Raw genomic sequence first — 17779 nt, 5'->3', positions numbered from 1 at the left:
ACAGGTGAGATCGCTAAAACAAAAGTCAGTGTAAATATGATTTTTTGAAAAGAATTCATGAAAACAAACATTTTAATCATCATTATATCTTTGCGCTCAAAATAATACTTGCTGCTTTTTAAAAATGGCGTGAAAATTGAAGGTTTTTTGACGCTATGTAAGATAAAATTTGATTGGCTAAATAATTTTGGATCCTAGCCCTGATAAATAAATTTTGTAGAAAGCTGGAAGCCAAGCTTCGATTAAATTTTTGGATGGTTTCGGAGTTTTAGGTTGTTTTTCAGTAAAATCCTAACGTAATACCGGCTCGCCGTGGCGAGCCGGCATTACACGCAAAGCTGCGGTTAAACTGGTAAAATAGACGCGATGGTTAGAATCGCTGTCATTTATACATGCGGGTTGTTTCTTCAAGACTTGGTGAGTAATTTTGCATCTAATAACTTGTTAAATGAAATTGATTACAAGCATGCTTTTAAATACCATCTAGAATAAATAAAATATGGATTTATGAAACCTTCAGTGGACCCGTTTTAAACGGAATACATTATTTATATCTTAAAACTTAACAAATTGTACTGTCGATTCTAACCATTAAAGTGAATTGGTCTACTTTTTTCCCCAGACAAATGTACCATTTGATGTACTGGGATCCTACATGTTTACCGGACAATCAGTTTACCGGACAAAAGCTAATCCTGCTGAATAGTATTTAATTTTTGCTTGGATTCAAAAATCATCCGGTCTGAATCGTACACACACTTTCTATTTCAAAGTAAATAACAACAAAACCACTCTCAGGTCAATATGGTTGATGCAGTTCTTTATTTACTACCATGATCTTTTGTTTATTAGTTCTTTTATGACCTGGTCATGCGGGGGAATAATGTATTCTGCGCATGTCCGAATAAAGAGGCCCTTAATGGGTTATTTTAGATAGGTTTTACTTTTAATTCTTCTCCACGTTATCTCAGGAGACAACCGTAACATATTTTACGATAAAAAGTAATTTTAAATTTAGTCCAAAAAGTATTTCGTTGTTGTCTTTTACAAAGAAATGTACATTAAAAACATATAAGGAAACGGGTTACGCCCATGGGAGGAATCTTTACATGAAATGTAAATGAAATAGATTTTATGGCTTTTGTAACATGCTACATGATGACCGATAGGAAATTGTATGACAAAGAACATAATTCCATTTAAATATCAAAATGTTTTAACGTTTAAGATTTATTAAGAATCAGTACGTTAATTGAGTTAATAGTGTTGATTTCAATTAAACCCCATATGTTGGCCTTTTCGTAACAAGCATGGCTGCAGTGTCTTGTTTTAATGGCATGCTGTTTTTTCAATATTTTAACCTTGCCTTTGAATAGTTGTAGTTTCCGTGCTGATTATTTAAAGATTAATTTCAATTCAGGACTTAAAAACATTTGAAATACAATGTCCGGTAAATTGAGCTGTCTACACGATTTTTTCTCTCTTAAAATGCCCGACTTTAAAGACACATTTCTACGGTAAAATATTTAATGTCATGTTTGTTAAAGTAATGTTTACTTGTATAAAGAACCCAAAATTATTTGGGTAAAATTCCATTCTTTTTTATTGTTTTAAATAAAAGTTAGAGCGAAAAAACATAACATTTTGTCCGGTGTTATGCAGGATCCCAGTACTGGTTTAGACCACTGATCTTTGATCATTCACACACTTCGTTTTTTCAGAATAAGTATTCAAATTGTAAAAAATAGCCCAAAATGAAAATCATTTAAACACTTTTCACTCAAATCGGGCTAAGAAAAGCATAATAAAAGATTTTCAATTTATTTCAAAGTATATTTCTTAATTATCTTTGCATATATTTCTGTTTAAAGTGCCCCAGCTCATTTATTTAAGACATTTAAATGTATTTTTTTTATTGGCTTTTAAACCTCAGTGAAGTCCCTTTAATATTCAAATGGAAACAACAAGAAAAGGAAGTAATATTACAGATTTTGTTACTGTTAGAGATCTACATAATTTCTGTTGATAGTAATATAATATTGTATACGGCTTTTTAAATAACATTTGATTACTTTATCATTTTTACTCTTTTTTTTTGTAAAATTGAATATTTCTATCAATGTACATGTAATATCATTTTTAGTTTTTATGTTGAAAATGGTAGAAATGAGAATATTTTACTGATATTATTATAATAACCAGGTAATTTTACTGAAAAACTAAATGGACTGGAGTAAATATTTTAACTAATTATACAAATAAGTTGATCTACATTTTTAAATGAATAAAGTATGGATAGTTTCTGATAATTTTAGAGAATTGGAATCTATGCGCTTGAAATTTAGGTTATAGGTATAATGATGTAAGTTATGTACATGTATAAATAAAAAAAGTTCTGTTCTGATAATAAAAAGTTGGTCCTTTACTTTTTGAATTACAATGATTTAGTAACCCTTAATTCTCAAACTGCTATTGACAATGACATATTAGCTATGATGAAAAAATGTTTTTTTCTTGAGGTATTGAGCTGTATATGCATATTAAACAATTTGGCTTGTATTTTATGACTTTCCCAAAAGTCCATGGTATAAGTTGCCAAAGGGTGATATACAAGCACCCAGTCAATTAAATAAACACTGACCAGCCAATAAACAACTTCACACTCTAAACCATATAATATTAAAACATCAACATTTAAGTGCAAAAAGGAAGACTGTGTATTTTAAGTTTCAGAGTACACCTAATTAGCAATGAAAATAAAAATATGTTTTTCTTGTGAATTGAAAGCAAATTTAAAGTGTTTAATTAAAGTGCCTCTAGTTAGAAAATTATATATATATTTAATAAAAACAGAAAAACATAATTATATCACTGATGTAATTCAGATCCGTGATTATACCCAGCAAACATTTTATATCGGCCCGACATCGGCCCGATATTGGGTTCTATATCGGCCCGACATCGGCTGCCGATATCGGCCCGATGTCGGATGTGCAACTCGGCTACACATCGGGCCGATATCGGCAACCGATATCAGCTGCCGATATTGTGCCGACATTCACAGGTTATCGCTTTTTCTCGCTAAAACTCCCTTTTCTTGATAGTTAAACCTCAATGCAAATAAGATAGGGGCAAAAGAAAAACAGAAGAATGCATCGATTTCAACAAATTTATTTAAACCAATAAATTTAAGGCTACTTTTGAGCTCATGAGATCATTCTATAAAGAATTATAGAGACTATGGAATTTACATACACGATCGCTGTATTCTCTATTTCACTGTCAGTAAACAATTTACATGGTAAAATCTAGATTACTTATATAAAACACAATGTTCTGTTCATTCAAATGCACAATTAATAGAATATATGAGGAAATTCATATTCATCTGTTGCTAAACAATTTCTTCTTAAGAGGATGTAATTAAAAAAGTAACCCATAATGTATGGTTAAGATATAAAAAGATTGTAGTAAACTAATCAAATTTACTGGAAATTGTAGAATACAGAGTGTTGTAAGAACTTGCATCCGCTTTACTACAGCAATGTTATTAAATATTAGTTGTCCTTAAATGTTCAGGAACTATACAAACAAATAATATATACAGTTACTTTATGTGAAAACGACTAGAACTCACATACATGTAAAATGTTATATAACTCAGTCATAATTACTATTAAAATACCAATGTCCCAAGTCACAATAAAAAAAAAATTAACAAAATATAAGAGAACTATAATAGGGCTTATTTTGCAACACATTGTTTCTGACTAGAAGGAATTCATGTTTCTGTTAAAAACAACACAAAAATATAAATGCAGATATACATCTTTACCAACATAAAATGACTAGGTAATACTGTGACTACGTAATACTGTGACTAGGTAATACTGTAACAACTTTCTACAAAAACGACTTGGATTGCAGCACATCACAACCATATTAAATTCACATATTTAAAAATCACAATAGCAATAAACAACCTTATAATAACCTGCAGTTTTTAAATTGAAATAAAGATATGCAAATCTCTTTCCAGACTATTAGCTATCATTAAATGTTTAATAGATTAATACATATCTGACAACAAAAACAATACAGTCAATAAAAGTTTAAACAAAAGTAAATGAAAATGTACAACATGTAAAACACATCATTAAATATGTAAAATCACAGAACTAAGGCTATTTAGTTTAGCAATTATGCATGGTTAGAAAACAACAAATTTATGTAAATGGCTAGAGTATTTGAATAATATATTACTGATAATAATAAATAAAATATAATGATTGAGGTACAGTAAAAATCATATAAGATTTATGCATGCATTCAATATTGATAACCATAGAAGAGTATTCTGCTAGCAAAAAAAACAAAACAAGGTGATTGCAAATGTTAATCCCCAAAGTCATTTAGAGAGTAGTTTATTTTTGCGTCATTTCAGATGTGTGAAAGATGGATGAAAGTTGAAAATTTTGAAAATCCTAAACAGCACTTAGACAAGCAGTTTCAAAAGAAACTAATAAGGAAAATATGGAATTTTCTATGCGTCAATTCAGGACTAATCCTGAAAACTTTCACCCATGGATGATGATGGTCTTTTGCGCTTCTTACGCCCCCCGTCCCTGTCACTCGCCATCCTAAACCATTCTCTGCAACCAAGTTCCACCTCGACTGCTGTGCACTTCTTGCACTTCATAACTGCTTCTGAAATAAAAATGAGAGCAAATAAAACAACGAGTTAATCATTTAACGCATGCCTCCACGTTTTTATGGGGTGGGCAGGGTGCTATGCATCATGTCTGCATTCTAACACAAAATTTTGACTATAATATGCCTATTAAATTACTTAAATTTTCCGCAGTGATAAATTATAAACTTCTATTCTACATAAAAAACGTTCAGTTTTATATATGTACTATCTAGAGTGTGTGTATGGTCTGTCCCACTGTATGCGACTTAAGTACTGTTATAAACACATGTTCTACTAATTGACCATTTAATCAAGGAGCATTTGCTTACTTGTCACTGCCTGGGCCAGCTTGAGTTTTCCAAAGGCTCTTTTGCCCTTCTTTCCAAACCAGTTGAACTGGACTGCCAACTGGTTTGTCAAGCATTGCCTCATTACCCGCCTCACCATGTCTGTCGTAGAGACCCCGCCTTGCACTGATAGATACGAAACCTGCAATAAAATTTCCAACAAAATATTTAATCGATAGCAATTTATCATTTATTCACTCTAGCCATATTTAACATTTTCAACTCAATAAAAATAGAGTTTTTCTTAAATTTAGTCTTAGTATTTGACTTTGGTGATTGCATACTTTGTAAGTAACAAACATCCTTCATCATATATAATCAGGAATTAAACTCAGTGTCTTAGATTTAAGCTTTTATTTTGACAAGATATAAAAATATGTCCTTTATACCAGTTCTTATTAAAAGTGCTGTACAGCATGTATGGAAACTTACTTAAAGTTGCATTTGAAAGGATATCTTTTATTAACAAAATAAATGTCACAAGAAAAAAACTTTTTTATAGTTTGAATCGAGGCAATATCAATCATCGAGCACTCTAAAGCAAAAACTATGATTTATGTACACAAATACACTTCTTCAACACAGCTAAAAAACATGCATCAATAGCTACTGAATATCTGCTAATCTGGATTCCTTTAGTCCTTTAAAATAATAACTCACCAAGCCATTAAAACATTCTCCCTCCTCTAGTTCCGCCTCAAGGGCCTCTAGCTCCTCGCTGGTGGATGCAGGTAAGTTGAGGTTTTCGGGTTTCTCTGACGACCTTACACCCTCCACCTTGGCCATCTTCGAAACAATGCCCAGCACCTGGTTCATGGTTTCCAGGAGCTCAACCTGACGTCTGGACATGGCTTCCATTAGTGTAAACATTCTGATATCCTGAGCTAAAAAGTAAAAAATGTAGGACACTGAATAGCATATACATTTGATAGCACCATAATTGTAAGGATTAGTTTATTTAAATAGTTTATGCAAATATTTTTTTAGATTAGCTAGTTTTCAACAGTGTTTCAGTTATTAAGGATGTTAACAATCTTATAATGAAAATAATATAAAATATTTGTCATTATTCACTGAAATTTGATATTTAAAATATTTGTCATTATATATTCAGATTATTATTCACTGCGTATTAGAGTTTTACATTTTCAAGAAACTAAAAATTATACCTTCATCATATCTTTTACTTATGGACCAGTATATATTTTATTAATAAATAACTCTTCATGGGAAAAGTGAAATTCTTAGCAATATACAGTATAGTCTTGGTACATGGCGTTTCTGTAATATCGACCAGCAAACAAATAGTATAAATAGCTTGTTTAAGTTTTCAGCATAAGAAAATACACATACCCGCTTCAGAACGTGGAGTCCCGGTAACACTGGTACTGGTAGCTGACGCACAGTCTCTCACAGAAGGGGTACTTGTACTCCTGGCAGGCGTTGTACTTGTATGTACAGTGGCAGGAACAGGTTGCTGGGAGTGGGATCTAGCCAGACTTGTTTCATAGCAACCAGTCTTCAATGGGGATGGCCTCTGTGGAAGGCTGCACATGTTATCCTGACACGGGGATGCTGGGGATATTGGCACCTCTCGCTCATCCTCGGATGACAAGTACAGTCGTGCAGGAAGCCTGAATTATTAATAAATGCCAATCTATAAGTTATTTATTCGTGTGTCAAAAACAAAGTAAAGTCTGAAATATATTTTTATTATTTTTAACATTTACTTTTAACAATTACAGCATCCAGGATCCTCAGTCTTCACACTAATACATAAAGCCTGAAGCATGGGGCTTATAAAATCACATTGGGATTATAAGAAGTTTGATAGAACATTATTCAAATGATTTTTAAAAAACTGAAAGTGAATAAAAAACAGATTGCATGCTACAATGCCATATAATGGAACTTACTGTTTTTTTACGTTTGGGTCGCCTGCTGTCCTCTTCCGAGTCACTGTTTGGGCTTTGTGTCGCCAAATCGGACTCCATTTCTGATTTTTTTAAATTTTTTCTCACACTGCTGTAGGACACTGTAAAAGATTTGTAAAACATTTAATGCTTAATCGTTAATTGCTACAACTCATTTTATTTATTTAAACTGTTTTTTTTAAAATGCCTATTTTTTCTCTTAAAATCAATACAGATGTACATTTCATTCATGTTGTGGAAGAGAACAAAAACATATTTATATATTTAATTAGTTGTTAAGGCTAACAGGAGACTATTGCCATAAGAATTTAAACAGGCCACTACAATATTAGGTCACATCCCTATGTTTGCTTCTCTGTATATCATGAACATCATCTTGACAAAGCCATTGAATTAATTTGCACACATACAACATAATCTATAAATTTAAAGGATTCATAAAATAGAGCGTTCTCTACATTTCAAAGAAAGTTGAATGTTTCCATGTGTATATTAACTCACTGTTTCTATACATCTCTCGGATTGGCAAAGCTGGCCATGAATCTCCTGGCGCCAGTTTATTTTTAACAGCCGATTCAACCTTCCGGGTGTCTTTAAAGTGGACAGGCCAAACAGCGCACTTTGTCCCACTTAACCAGTTGTCCGGGATAATGGCGACTTCATGGTCATCCAAAAACTCCACAAGGATGTACATATTGACCTATTGTATATAAGAATGTAATTGTTCAATATTTTATTTCACACTTTTCAGTTATATTATTTGTATGAGTGCTGTTGAGCATATTAATAAAAGGGTAAAAATAGGAAAAAGGCCTAATGTTTCTTTAATACACTTGTTACTATATATAGTAACAAAATTGCCTATGATTTCAACTGATTATGAGTGTCACGTGACCTATTATGAGTTTGCGGCCCGAGGCCGAGAACTAGTTATCAGCCCGCAGAACATGTGCATGTGTTTCAACATCAAAAGTGAAAGAAATTAAAATATATTTTTGTTTATATTGAGACATAAGCATGTCAATAGATGCCTAAACAAACTTAATACTATGTTAACGACAAAGATGATTATCTGGCAAAAATTTATATCAATAATTTCACAGGTTGATCTACGGGCGTTACACTCTTCTGTACTTCCTGCTACTTTCGTTTTTAACACGCGTTGTTGATAACAGAACTTTTAGTTTTCAATGCAATAAAATGGAAATATATTGTATTTTTATGCTCAAAACATCCTCAATCTGAATATCAAATGTTTACACTTCTATTCTTTCTTGCTTAAATTTTGACATACAAGCGTATTTTCATTTTGTTGTGCGTAACTTTGACGCACGAATTTTGAAAGTGATGCGTGTTTTAGATTTTACATGCGTATTTTACGCTTATACGCACGCTATCTGGAGCTCTGGGTAACTTGTCAAAATTTGCTCAATATTCAATTGTGCGACAGCTAAAAATTGGCCATGACTGGTTAACATTTAGAAATTATCTGCCGCATGTCCTGTGAGGCATTAATTTTTTTCACTAGACTGAAACGCTATAATGTATGTACCAAAGGCATGGAGACAAATCTGTCACGAAAAGGAATGAGAACAAATTTGCACACAACATCTTCAATACTATAAACCTTGCATTCTGTAGACAAATTATTTACTGTATAAATCATTAAATCAGAAGATGGGAGAGGAATATCAAAGAAATTTGTTTTTTGCAGAAATTCTTTTACGACAAGGAATTTCTGATGCACTGGACTTTCACAAACAATATTCACTATAAGGGCAACTTTATTTCCAATGAGAACACAGTTATTACCTTTATGAACAGAGAAAAAAGCTAATGGCAACTGGATTTGAGAGAACTGTGAGAATTTATTAACAGCAATTGGTAAAGGGCCATGACAATGTTCTCCTTTTACTGCCCCCAAGACAGGTATACTTTTAGCCTCAGCTCCAACACAGTTTTCTGAAAATCGCTTAATCACTTGCTGAAGTGGAAAATTTGGTTTCCTCACAAGCCGCTTTAGTCTGCCCAAAAAGCTCTCAAACACAAATGCAGAGAAGTGCTCAAGTGGTCCAAATGATCTGACATCTTTTGCTATATGTACAAGTCCATGTACATTGTAAACCAAATTGTAGTCACCGTAGAGTTTACCAAAATCTTTGACAAAAATCTCAAGAATCTGGTCCGAGTACAAATTATATCGTTCATGAAAACAGGGGGCTAGATAAGCAATATATTGCTACTGACAACATCATAAAATGGTTATAAACATCTGATGAAACAACATCAACTAAACACACTGGCCCAGTGTACAGTAAAAATTGTCTAAATTCCGCAGCCTTCTATCTATCTCATCAACAGTGACCTGCCTTTGCGAAGAAATTCACGAGGAAGATGTTTACCAAGATTCAGCAAATGATCAGAAATCCGACGAATTGCAGATGGCGCAAGTCGATGGCTGCCAATTGGACCTTTGACCCATATGCCAAGCAAGCGTTTAACAACGCCAAGACATACAAGATGCATGAAATCAAGTGGAAACTTTGAGACCATTCCTATGCTAAGAATTTTCAATGTGGAATCACCCAAAATATGCAATGTGTCCTCCATTTCATCAAATTGAATATCCGGTCTTTCCGTTGCTTTTGTCTCAGGAAAAGTTATCCGATTTTCTATCCGCAGACCTTTTTGACAACACTTGTCACATCCATAATAGCCAGAATGACCTTTGACCTTAACATAAGCGCGAGCAGGTGTGTCGCATATAACACATGAAATAGAAACATCAAACTCAGTGTCAAGATCAGGCACCCGCAATGGTGCTTCTTGAATCTGTACCATTTCCTCAATGAAATCCTTTAAGAATTCATTAACATCAACAGGCTTTTTTTCTCCAAGGTAAAGACCAATAACAAAAGGTTCCGACGTAATTGGTTTTGTTGCACGTCCAAGAATCGGCCAGAACTGAGCATTGGAACTTTTGAACAATGGCAATCCATCAATATTGATTTGAATCTCAATTTTCATTCTTGACTGTTGAAACAGATCACATGGTAACTGTTGCAACAAGCTTCTTAACCCGTTCTCTACACCAAAATGATGATACAACCCACCGCATATTTGTTTTATTTGGATGTGATTAGAAGTTCGTAACAATGTTCTGGGATCTTTTGGTAAACTTGGGTGAAGCGGAATCAATATTGTCAATAGCTCTCGCAATGCATTGTGGGTAACACCAAATTTTCTTGCCCATTCAGAAAGTCTGTCTTCCAGTTCAAAATCATCATCACAATCATCTGATGATGAAAAATCTTGAAATGTTTCTTCCCTATCATTATCATCTGAATTTAAAGAGTCTGAATCATCAGAAAAACTTAGGGGACCAATGTTAACTGATTGGGAAGATGTTCCTACTTGAAAATGAGCAACGTCAGAAGATACAAAGTCATCACTAACTGCATTTGTTTCTTGATTTTGTTCTGACAAATCAATTACACTTTCACCTCCCATACTTGAATTGCTTTGCATGTGAGGGTCCATTTCATTGTGTGCAACTTCCTGATAAACGGAAGACATGTGTTGAGCTACTTTTGACCTAACATATCTATAAGTCTTATAATAACTTTTATCTTTTGCCTTGTGCATTGCTGCAGTTCTAGAATTTCCTTACTCAAGAAAACCTTTTCAAAGGGTTTCCAAAATGGAAAACTATAAGTGACTATATGATGCTAGAAATAATGGCAGATTTTTGCATGTGCACTGTTCACAGGTATTGTATTTGCTGTATGTCTACAATGATGTCAAGTAATCAAGAACATCAGTTTAAAACACTTAAAAAGGCGTTTTTTACACAGGCAAATGGAATTTCTTTATCTATCTATCTATCTTCCAATAAGACAAACCCTTGGTAGGGACTTAGACTGTCAAGCGTCAACGACAAAAAAGGGAAAAGATAAAAGAATAAAAGAACGGAAATATACAGGGTGTATTGTTAAAAACAGGTTAATACACTATTGTCCAAATCGCAAACGAAAGCGATTTAATTTTTATCAATCGAACTGGCACATTATGTGATATGGCGTTTTTTACACAGGCAAATGGAATATCTTTATCTATCTATATATCTTCCAATAAGTCAAACCCTTGGTAGGGACTTAGACTGTCACGCGTCAACGACAAAAGAGATACAAAAAGAACAGAAATATACAGGGTGTATTGTTAAAAACAGGTTAAATACGCTATTGTGCAAATGCAAACAAAATCAATTTCATTTTGATCAATCGACAGGCACACTTGTGTGATATGGCATTTTTACGCTGGCCAATGGAATATCTTTATCTATCTTTATATCTTTCAACGACAACAGAGGAAAAAGAAAAAAGAAAAGAACGGAAATATACAGGGTGTATTGTTAAAAACAGGTTGAATACGCTATTGTGCAAATCGCAAACGAAATCGATTTAATTTTGATCAATCGACTGGTACACTTGTGCAATATTTTAGCAATATGAAATACTAAATGGATTAAAATTAATAATCCATTGAATACTCATTAATTGAAAAAATACTTAACATATATAAATAGATGTTAGAAAAATTAGCAAAAAAATCTTTTTGATCATGTTGTTGCATTTATGTGACCTGATTCTAAATAAAAGTATTTGTTGTTGTTGTTGATAAAATGCCATAACTTGATTTGTACATTTGACTGCAGTGAAAACCCAAAATTAATTTTTTGCTAATCTGTGTATTTTGAAGATATTCCAGGTGTAGTTATTAGTATGTATACTGTTGTAGAAGAAATGCAGCAGATAAGTTTACACATTGACTTAAGATTTAAAACCTGTTTTTAGAAATAAAACATAAAAATTCATGTAGTTATTAATTTTACTGTTACAGTAAACTTTTAAAGCAATGATAATAAACAAAATTAATTATTCATGAGAAAAAGGTTATATATAACAGAAAGTACAAAAGGGAAGTTATTCTATAATATAGTATTATAAGATATTTACATTCATATAATTAACATATTTCTAATCGTTTCTAATCTAATTGTTTTAGCAATATTAAAACTGTTTATTCAAAACTAGATTTATATTCACAAATTCAAAAATGTAGCTAAACACTGGATTCCGGTACTTTATGTACACAGCTCTGGGGAATTCACCTAAAGGGCGTGTAGTAATTTGGTAACTACCTGTATGTTTTTGTTATTTTTAGCTCATCTGTCACAAAGTGACAGGGTGAGCTTTTGTGATCGCTTTTCGTCTGGCGTCTTTTACTTTAAATGACATCTCCTCATAAACCACTGAGCAAATTTCATCCAAACTTCACAGGAATGTTCCTTTGGTGGTCACCTTTGAAAATTGTTCAAAGAATTTAATTCCATGCAGAACTCTGGTTGCCATGGCAACCAAAAGAAAAAACTTTAAACATCTTCTTCTAAAAAACCCAAAGAGCTAGAGCTAAGATATTTAGCATGAAACATGTTCTAATGGATGTCTACCAAGTTTGTTCAAATAAGAGCCCTGGGGTCAAAATTGGCCCGCCCTGGGGGTCATTGATTTTCCTTATATGTGTATAGCAAAAACTTAAAAAATCTTCTTTGAATAAAATCAAATAGCTAGAGTTTAGATACTAAGCCTGAAACATCTTCTAGTGAGTGTCTACAAAGTTTGTTCAAATAAAAGCCCTGGGGTCAAAATTGGCCCCGCCCTGGGGGACATTGATTTTCCTTATAATTTATGTGTATAGCAAAAACTTAAAAATCTTCTTTGAAAAAACCCGAATAGCTAGAGTTTAGATATTAAGTATGAAACATTTTCTAGTAAGTGTCTACAAAGATTTTTCAAATAAAAGCCCTTGGGTCAAAACTGACCCTGCCCCAGGTGTGTCATTGTTTTTAACTATATGTGTAAAGAAAAAAACTTGACCAGCTAGACCTTAGATGTTAAGCATGAAATATCTTCTAATGGGTGTCTACCAAGTTTGTTCAAATAAAAGCCCTGGGGTTTAAACTGGCCTCGCTCCAGGGGCCTATATACAGGTGAGCGACTTCAGGGCCATCATGGCCCTCTTGTTTTGGATTAAAGTGTAATAAAACAATTATTTATTTGTAAGAAAATAATTAAATATCTGACTGTATGAATAATTCAATACAAAAAAATAAAGTAAATACATAAGTTTCTGCAGAAAATTTCTCTATCTATTATGGCAGTTGCAACAACAACTGTTTTAATTTTACAGACTTTTATTATAAATAACCTTTTTTGTGGAAAATTTGCAATAGATAGTACAGGAACATTAATAATTTTCAAACACATAAGTTTTTCCACCATAAACCATAAAATAATAATTGAAAAAATGGAAATATCACATGTTAGTTGTGTTATAAATGTAATTCATTGGATGTACTTCCCCAGAGCTAAATCCGTAACATACCGGAAAACAGTGTTTAGCTAGGTTTTCGAAAAGGACAATTAATATGGTCAGCACTCAGTAATACAATGCAGCATGACCATGCAGTAATGTGTTATCATATTAAGGTAAACCCAAACAGTCTTTAGAAATATACCCTTTAACAAACAATCTATAGAATTATACAATAATCATTTTTTACTTTTCTATTATTTTTAAATACTACATTTTAATTAACAGTTAATTGGATAGTTGGCATCTTATTATAGTCTTATGGCTTTTAGACTAGAAAAACTAAATTCTTGTTACTTAAAAATTACAGGGTCTAATCCAGTAAACTACTTGTAAGCAAGATAAACAGGTACAGAATATGAACGAGAAGACTGGTGATGATAACAAGACAACAAAAGAAAATGTAAGTAGCTTCACTTTGGTTTTACGGCACACCTACAAAGTATAGTTAGGTCATATGGTGACATTCCAGCTTTACTCGGTGCATTATTTCAGGCACAAATGGGCACCTCAGTAGAACCACCGAAGATCCGTAAGCTAGCTGAATTTTTATTATTAGCTTCCTCACAACGTCCTTGTTGGGATTCGAACCCACAGCGGTAAGGGGCAAGTGGTTTGAAGACGACCATAACCACTTGGCCTAAGATGCCTTTTTAACCAGGTTTTCAATTTTGAAAATCCTGGTTATTAGATTGGGGTATGGCGGGCGGATGGGCGGATGGGCGGATGGGCGGCTGGGCGGATGGGCGGGCGGGCGTCAAACGAAATCCTGTCCGCTCTGTAACTCTTCAACCCTTTGAAGAATTTTGATGAAACTTCAGACAAATGTTTACCACATCAAGATGACGTGCAGAACGCATGTTCCGCATGGCTGGCTCCAAGGTCAAGGTCACAGTGACATTAACATTGAAAATCCTGTTTACATGATTTTAACTTGATTTGGCAGTCAAAGGTCATATCATCTTTGGAGGTAATTTAAAAAAGATATGATATATTATTTCATGTCTACTTTGTAACTTGTTTTTCATTATACAGAATTATCAATATAATTATAGTGAACAAATTCTTCTGTGCTGAACTCGTCCTACATTTCTCAACGGATTTTGTTCAAACTTTCACAGAAGCTTTGTCATCAAGCACCCTGGCACATATTGTCGGGGGTTTTGTGATTGGATAGTTTTTGACCTAATTATGGCCCTTTGTTTTTTTCCTTATACATAATATTATAGTGAACACTTCTTCAGTGGCAATTCCTCCTACATTATTCATGTTTTACATTGCACATAGTTACATTGTTTGTTGCTTGTATTTGTATTTCAAATACAACATATTTATCTACAATGGTGATAATTGAAAACCTGGTTTCATGGCATCGCCATGTTTCTTGTATGTAACTTAAATGTATATCTTAATATCTACATGAAATTCTGGTTACTTCTGAACAGACATTTTGTGCATGGGACATTACTCCTGCATGCATGAAAGAATTTTTTTTTAAATTAGTTAATGCAGCCACCTAGCCTGGGTTCCAGTCTGTTTTTTTATGTGCTTGTGTTCATCAAATTGACAAACATTAGGTTAGTGTTTTTGTGTCGCCTTGAAAAAGGCGACATATAGGGGTTACTTTTGTCAGCGTCGTAGTCCGCATCATTGTCGGCGTCCCCTTAAGCTTGTCCAGAGCATAAGTCAGTCATTATAAGTCGGAATGACTTCAAACTTGGTATGCATGCTTCTTATATTTGACCCGAAGTGCAGTGCATATGAACCGGTACTCTGCACTTCTTAATTTTTGAGTTATTGCCCTTTGTTAATAATCATACTTGATTTTTGTTTAGGCTAATGTATAAAAGCTATGGTACTCTGCATTTCTTATTATACCCCCACCACAAAATGTGGGGGGGGGGGCTATAATGGATTCGCTTTGTCGCGTCGGTCGGTCGGTCGGTCCGTCCGTCCGTCCGTCTCCATTTTCGTGTCCGCTCTATAACTCCTATACCACTTGAAGGATTTTCTTCAAACTTGGCTCAAATGTTCACCTCAGCAAGGGGATGTGCAGAACCCATGTTGCCCATGTGTCAGCTCAAGGTCAAGGTCACAATTGAAGGTCAAATATCAAACACAATCATATATTAGACAGTATGTCGTGTCCGCTCTGTAGGTCCTACAATAATTGAAAGATTTTCTTCAAACTTGGCTAAAATGTTCACCTCAACAAGGGGATGTGCAGAACTCATGTTGCCCATGTGTCATTTTAAGGTCAAGGTCACAATTGAAGGTCAAATATCAAACAATCAAATTTTACACAATATGTCGTGTCCGCTCTGTATGTCCTACACTAATTGAAAGATTTTCTTCAAACTTGGCTCAAATGTTCATTTCAACAATGGGATGTGCAGAACCCATGTTGCCCATGTGTCAGCTCAAGGTCAAGGTCACAATTGAAGGTCAAATATCAAACAATCAAATATTACACAGTATGTCGTGTCCGCTCTGTAAGTCCTACACTTATTGAAAGATTTTCTTCAAACTTGGCTCAAATGTTCACATCAACAAGGTTATGTGCAGAACTCATGTCACTCTTTTGCCGGCTTAAGGTCAAGGTCACACTTGAAGGTCAAAAATTGACTTAGAAAATGTTCTTTAATTTTAACATATATCTGAATATTTCTGAATCTAGGAAAGGTATTTGCTTGAAACTTAAAATATAAACGAAGTGTCACAATTAAGATATGCTGGTCAAGTTTCATAACTCTGTATTGCATTTTAACAAAGTTATGCCCCTTTTTAATCTTCAAATATACATACAATCACATATTAGACAATGTTGTGTCCGCTCTATAAATCCTATACTAATGGAAGAATTTTCTTCAAACTTTTCTCAAATGTTCACTTAAACAAGGTTATGTGTAGAATCCATGTCACCTTTGTGCAGGCTAAAGGTCAAGGTCAGACTTGAAGGTCAAAAATTGACTTAGAAAATGTTCTTAGATTTAAACATGTTCTTGAATATTTGGCAAACTAGCATAGGTATTTGCTTGAAACTTAAAAGATATATGAGGTGTCACAATTACGATATGCAGGTCAAGTTTCATAACTCTGTATTGGATTTTGACAAAGTTATGCCCTTTTTTAAGTCTTTAAATTTACATACAATCAATACTAGACAATATGTTGTGTCCGCTCTATAAATTCTATACTAATGGAAGGATTTTCTTCAAACTTTACTCAAATGTTCACTCCAATTGGGCGATGTGCAAAACCCATCTTACCCTTGTGCCAGCTGAAGGTCAAGGCCACACTTGAAGGTCAAAAATTGACTTATAAAAAGTTTAGTATATTGGGAAAATGAAAGGTTATTTGTAACTGTTTCGAACATGATTTGATAATAGATATTTTTACTATTACCTGTACAATTATGTCTTTTTTTCACCAGAGATAATTTCTTTTTATGTATTTGTGTCACTTAAGTTATTCCCTTAACCACCTTTCCAAGTTGTCTTCTGTCAAGGACATTGGTGGGGGTATGAATCGCATTCAGCGATAGTTCTAGTTTTTTGAGTTATTGCCCTTTTATTATTTTAAATACTTTATTTTTATCCGGGCCATTTCTCCGAAAGTATAAAAGCTATGGACTTGAAACATCATAGAATGATAGATCACATTAAGAAGAAGTGCACTGCACAAAATCCGGTACTCTGCATTTCTTAATTTTTGAGTTATTGCCCTTTGTTTATTTTCATACTTTATTTTTGTCCATGCCATTTCTCCTCAAGTATAAAAGCTATGGACATGAAACTTCATAGGATGATAGATCTCATTAAGAAAAAGTGCAGTGCACAAGAAAGGGTACTCTGCATTTCTTATTTTTTGAGTTACAGCCCTTTGTTAATTTTCATACTTTATTTGTGTCCAGGCCATTTTTCCTAAAGTATAAAAGCTATGGACATGAAAATTCTTAGGATGATAGATCTCATTAAGACGAAATGCAGTGCACAAGAACTGGTACCCTGCATTTCTTATTTTTTGAGTTATTGCCCTTTGTTAATTTTCATACTTTATTTTTGTCCATGCCATTTCTCCTAAAGTATAAAAGCTATGGTCTTTAAACTTCGTAGGATGATAGATCTCATTAAGAATAAGTGCAGTGTACAAGAATCGGTACTTTGCACTTCTTATTTTTGAGTTTACCCTTTATTAATTTTCGTACTTTATTTTTGTCTAGGCCATTTCTCATAAATTATAAAAAACTATGGACTTGAAACTTCATAGGATGATAGATCTTTTTCATAAGAAAAGCAGTGCACAGAAACTGCTGCTCTGCACTTCTTTTTTTTTAGTTATTGCCCTTTGTTGATTTCCATAGTTCATTTTTT

At 33.5% G+C, this 17779-nt stretch overlaps 1 protein-coding gene across 1 annotated transcript; it reads right to left on the bottom strand.

Annotated features, from left to right (window-relative positions):
* Window positions 1–3129: 3129 nt before the first annotated feature.
* Window positions 3130–8245, bottom strand: LOC132753549 (uncharacterized). The gene is made up of 6 exons (XM_060744032.1): window positions 7476–8245; window positions 6957–7075; window positions 6394–6674; window positions 5701–5924; window positions 5023–5182; window positions 3130–4707 (listed from the first exon to the last, which is right to left on the bottom strand). Exons 3-6 carry the CDS (start codon window positions 6593–6595, stop codon window positions 4562–4564), a joined length of 732 nt encoding a protein of 243 aa, XP_060600015.1. The 5' UTR covers window positions 6596–6674; window positions 6957–7075; window positions 7476–8245; the 3' UTR covers window positions 3130–4561.
* Between the last annotated feature and the right edge of the window lie 9534 nt (window positions 8246–17779).

This window comes from Ruditapes philippinarum, unplaced genomic scaffold, assembly GCF_026571515.1.
Source record: "Ruditapes philippinarum isolate M1 unplaced genomic scaffold, ASM2657151v2 ctg23226_1_1_1_1, whole genome shotgun sequence".
Lineage (NCBI taxonomy): Eukaryota > Metazoa > Mollusca > Bivalvia > Venerida > Veneridae > Ruditapes > Ruditapes philippinarum.
This window is presented reverse-complemented; position numbering and strand designations above follow the sequence as displayed.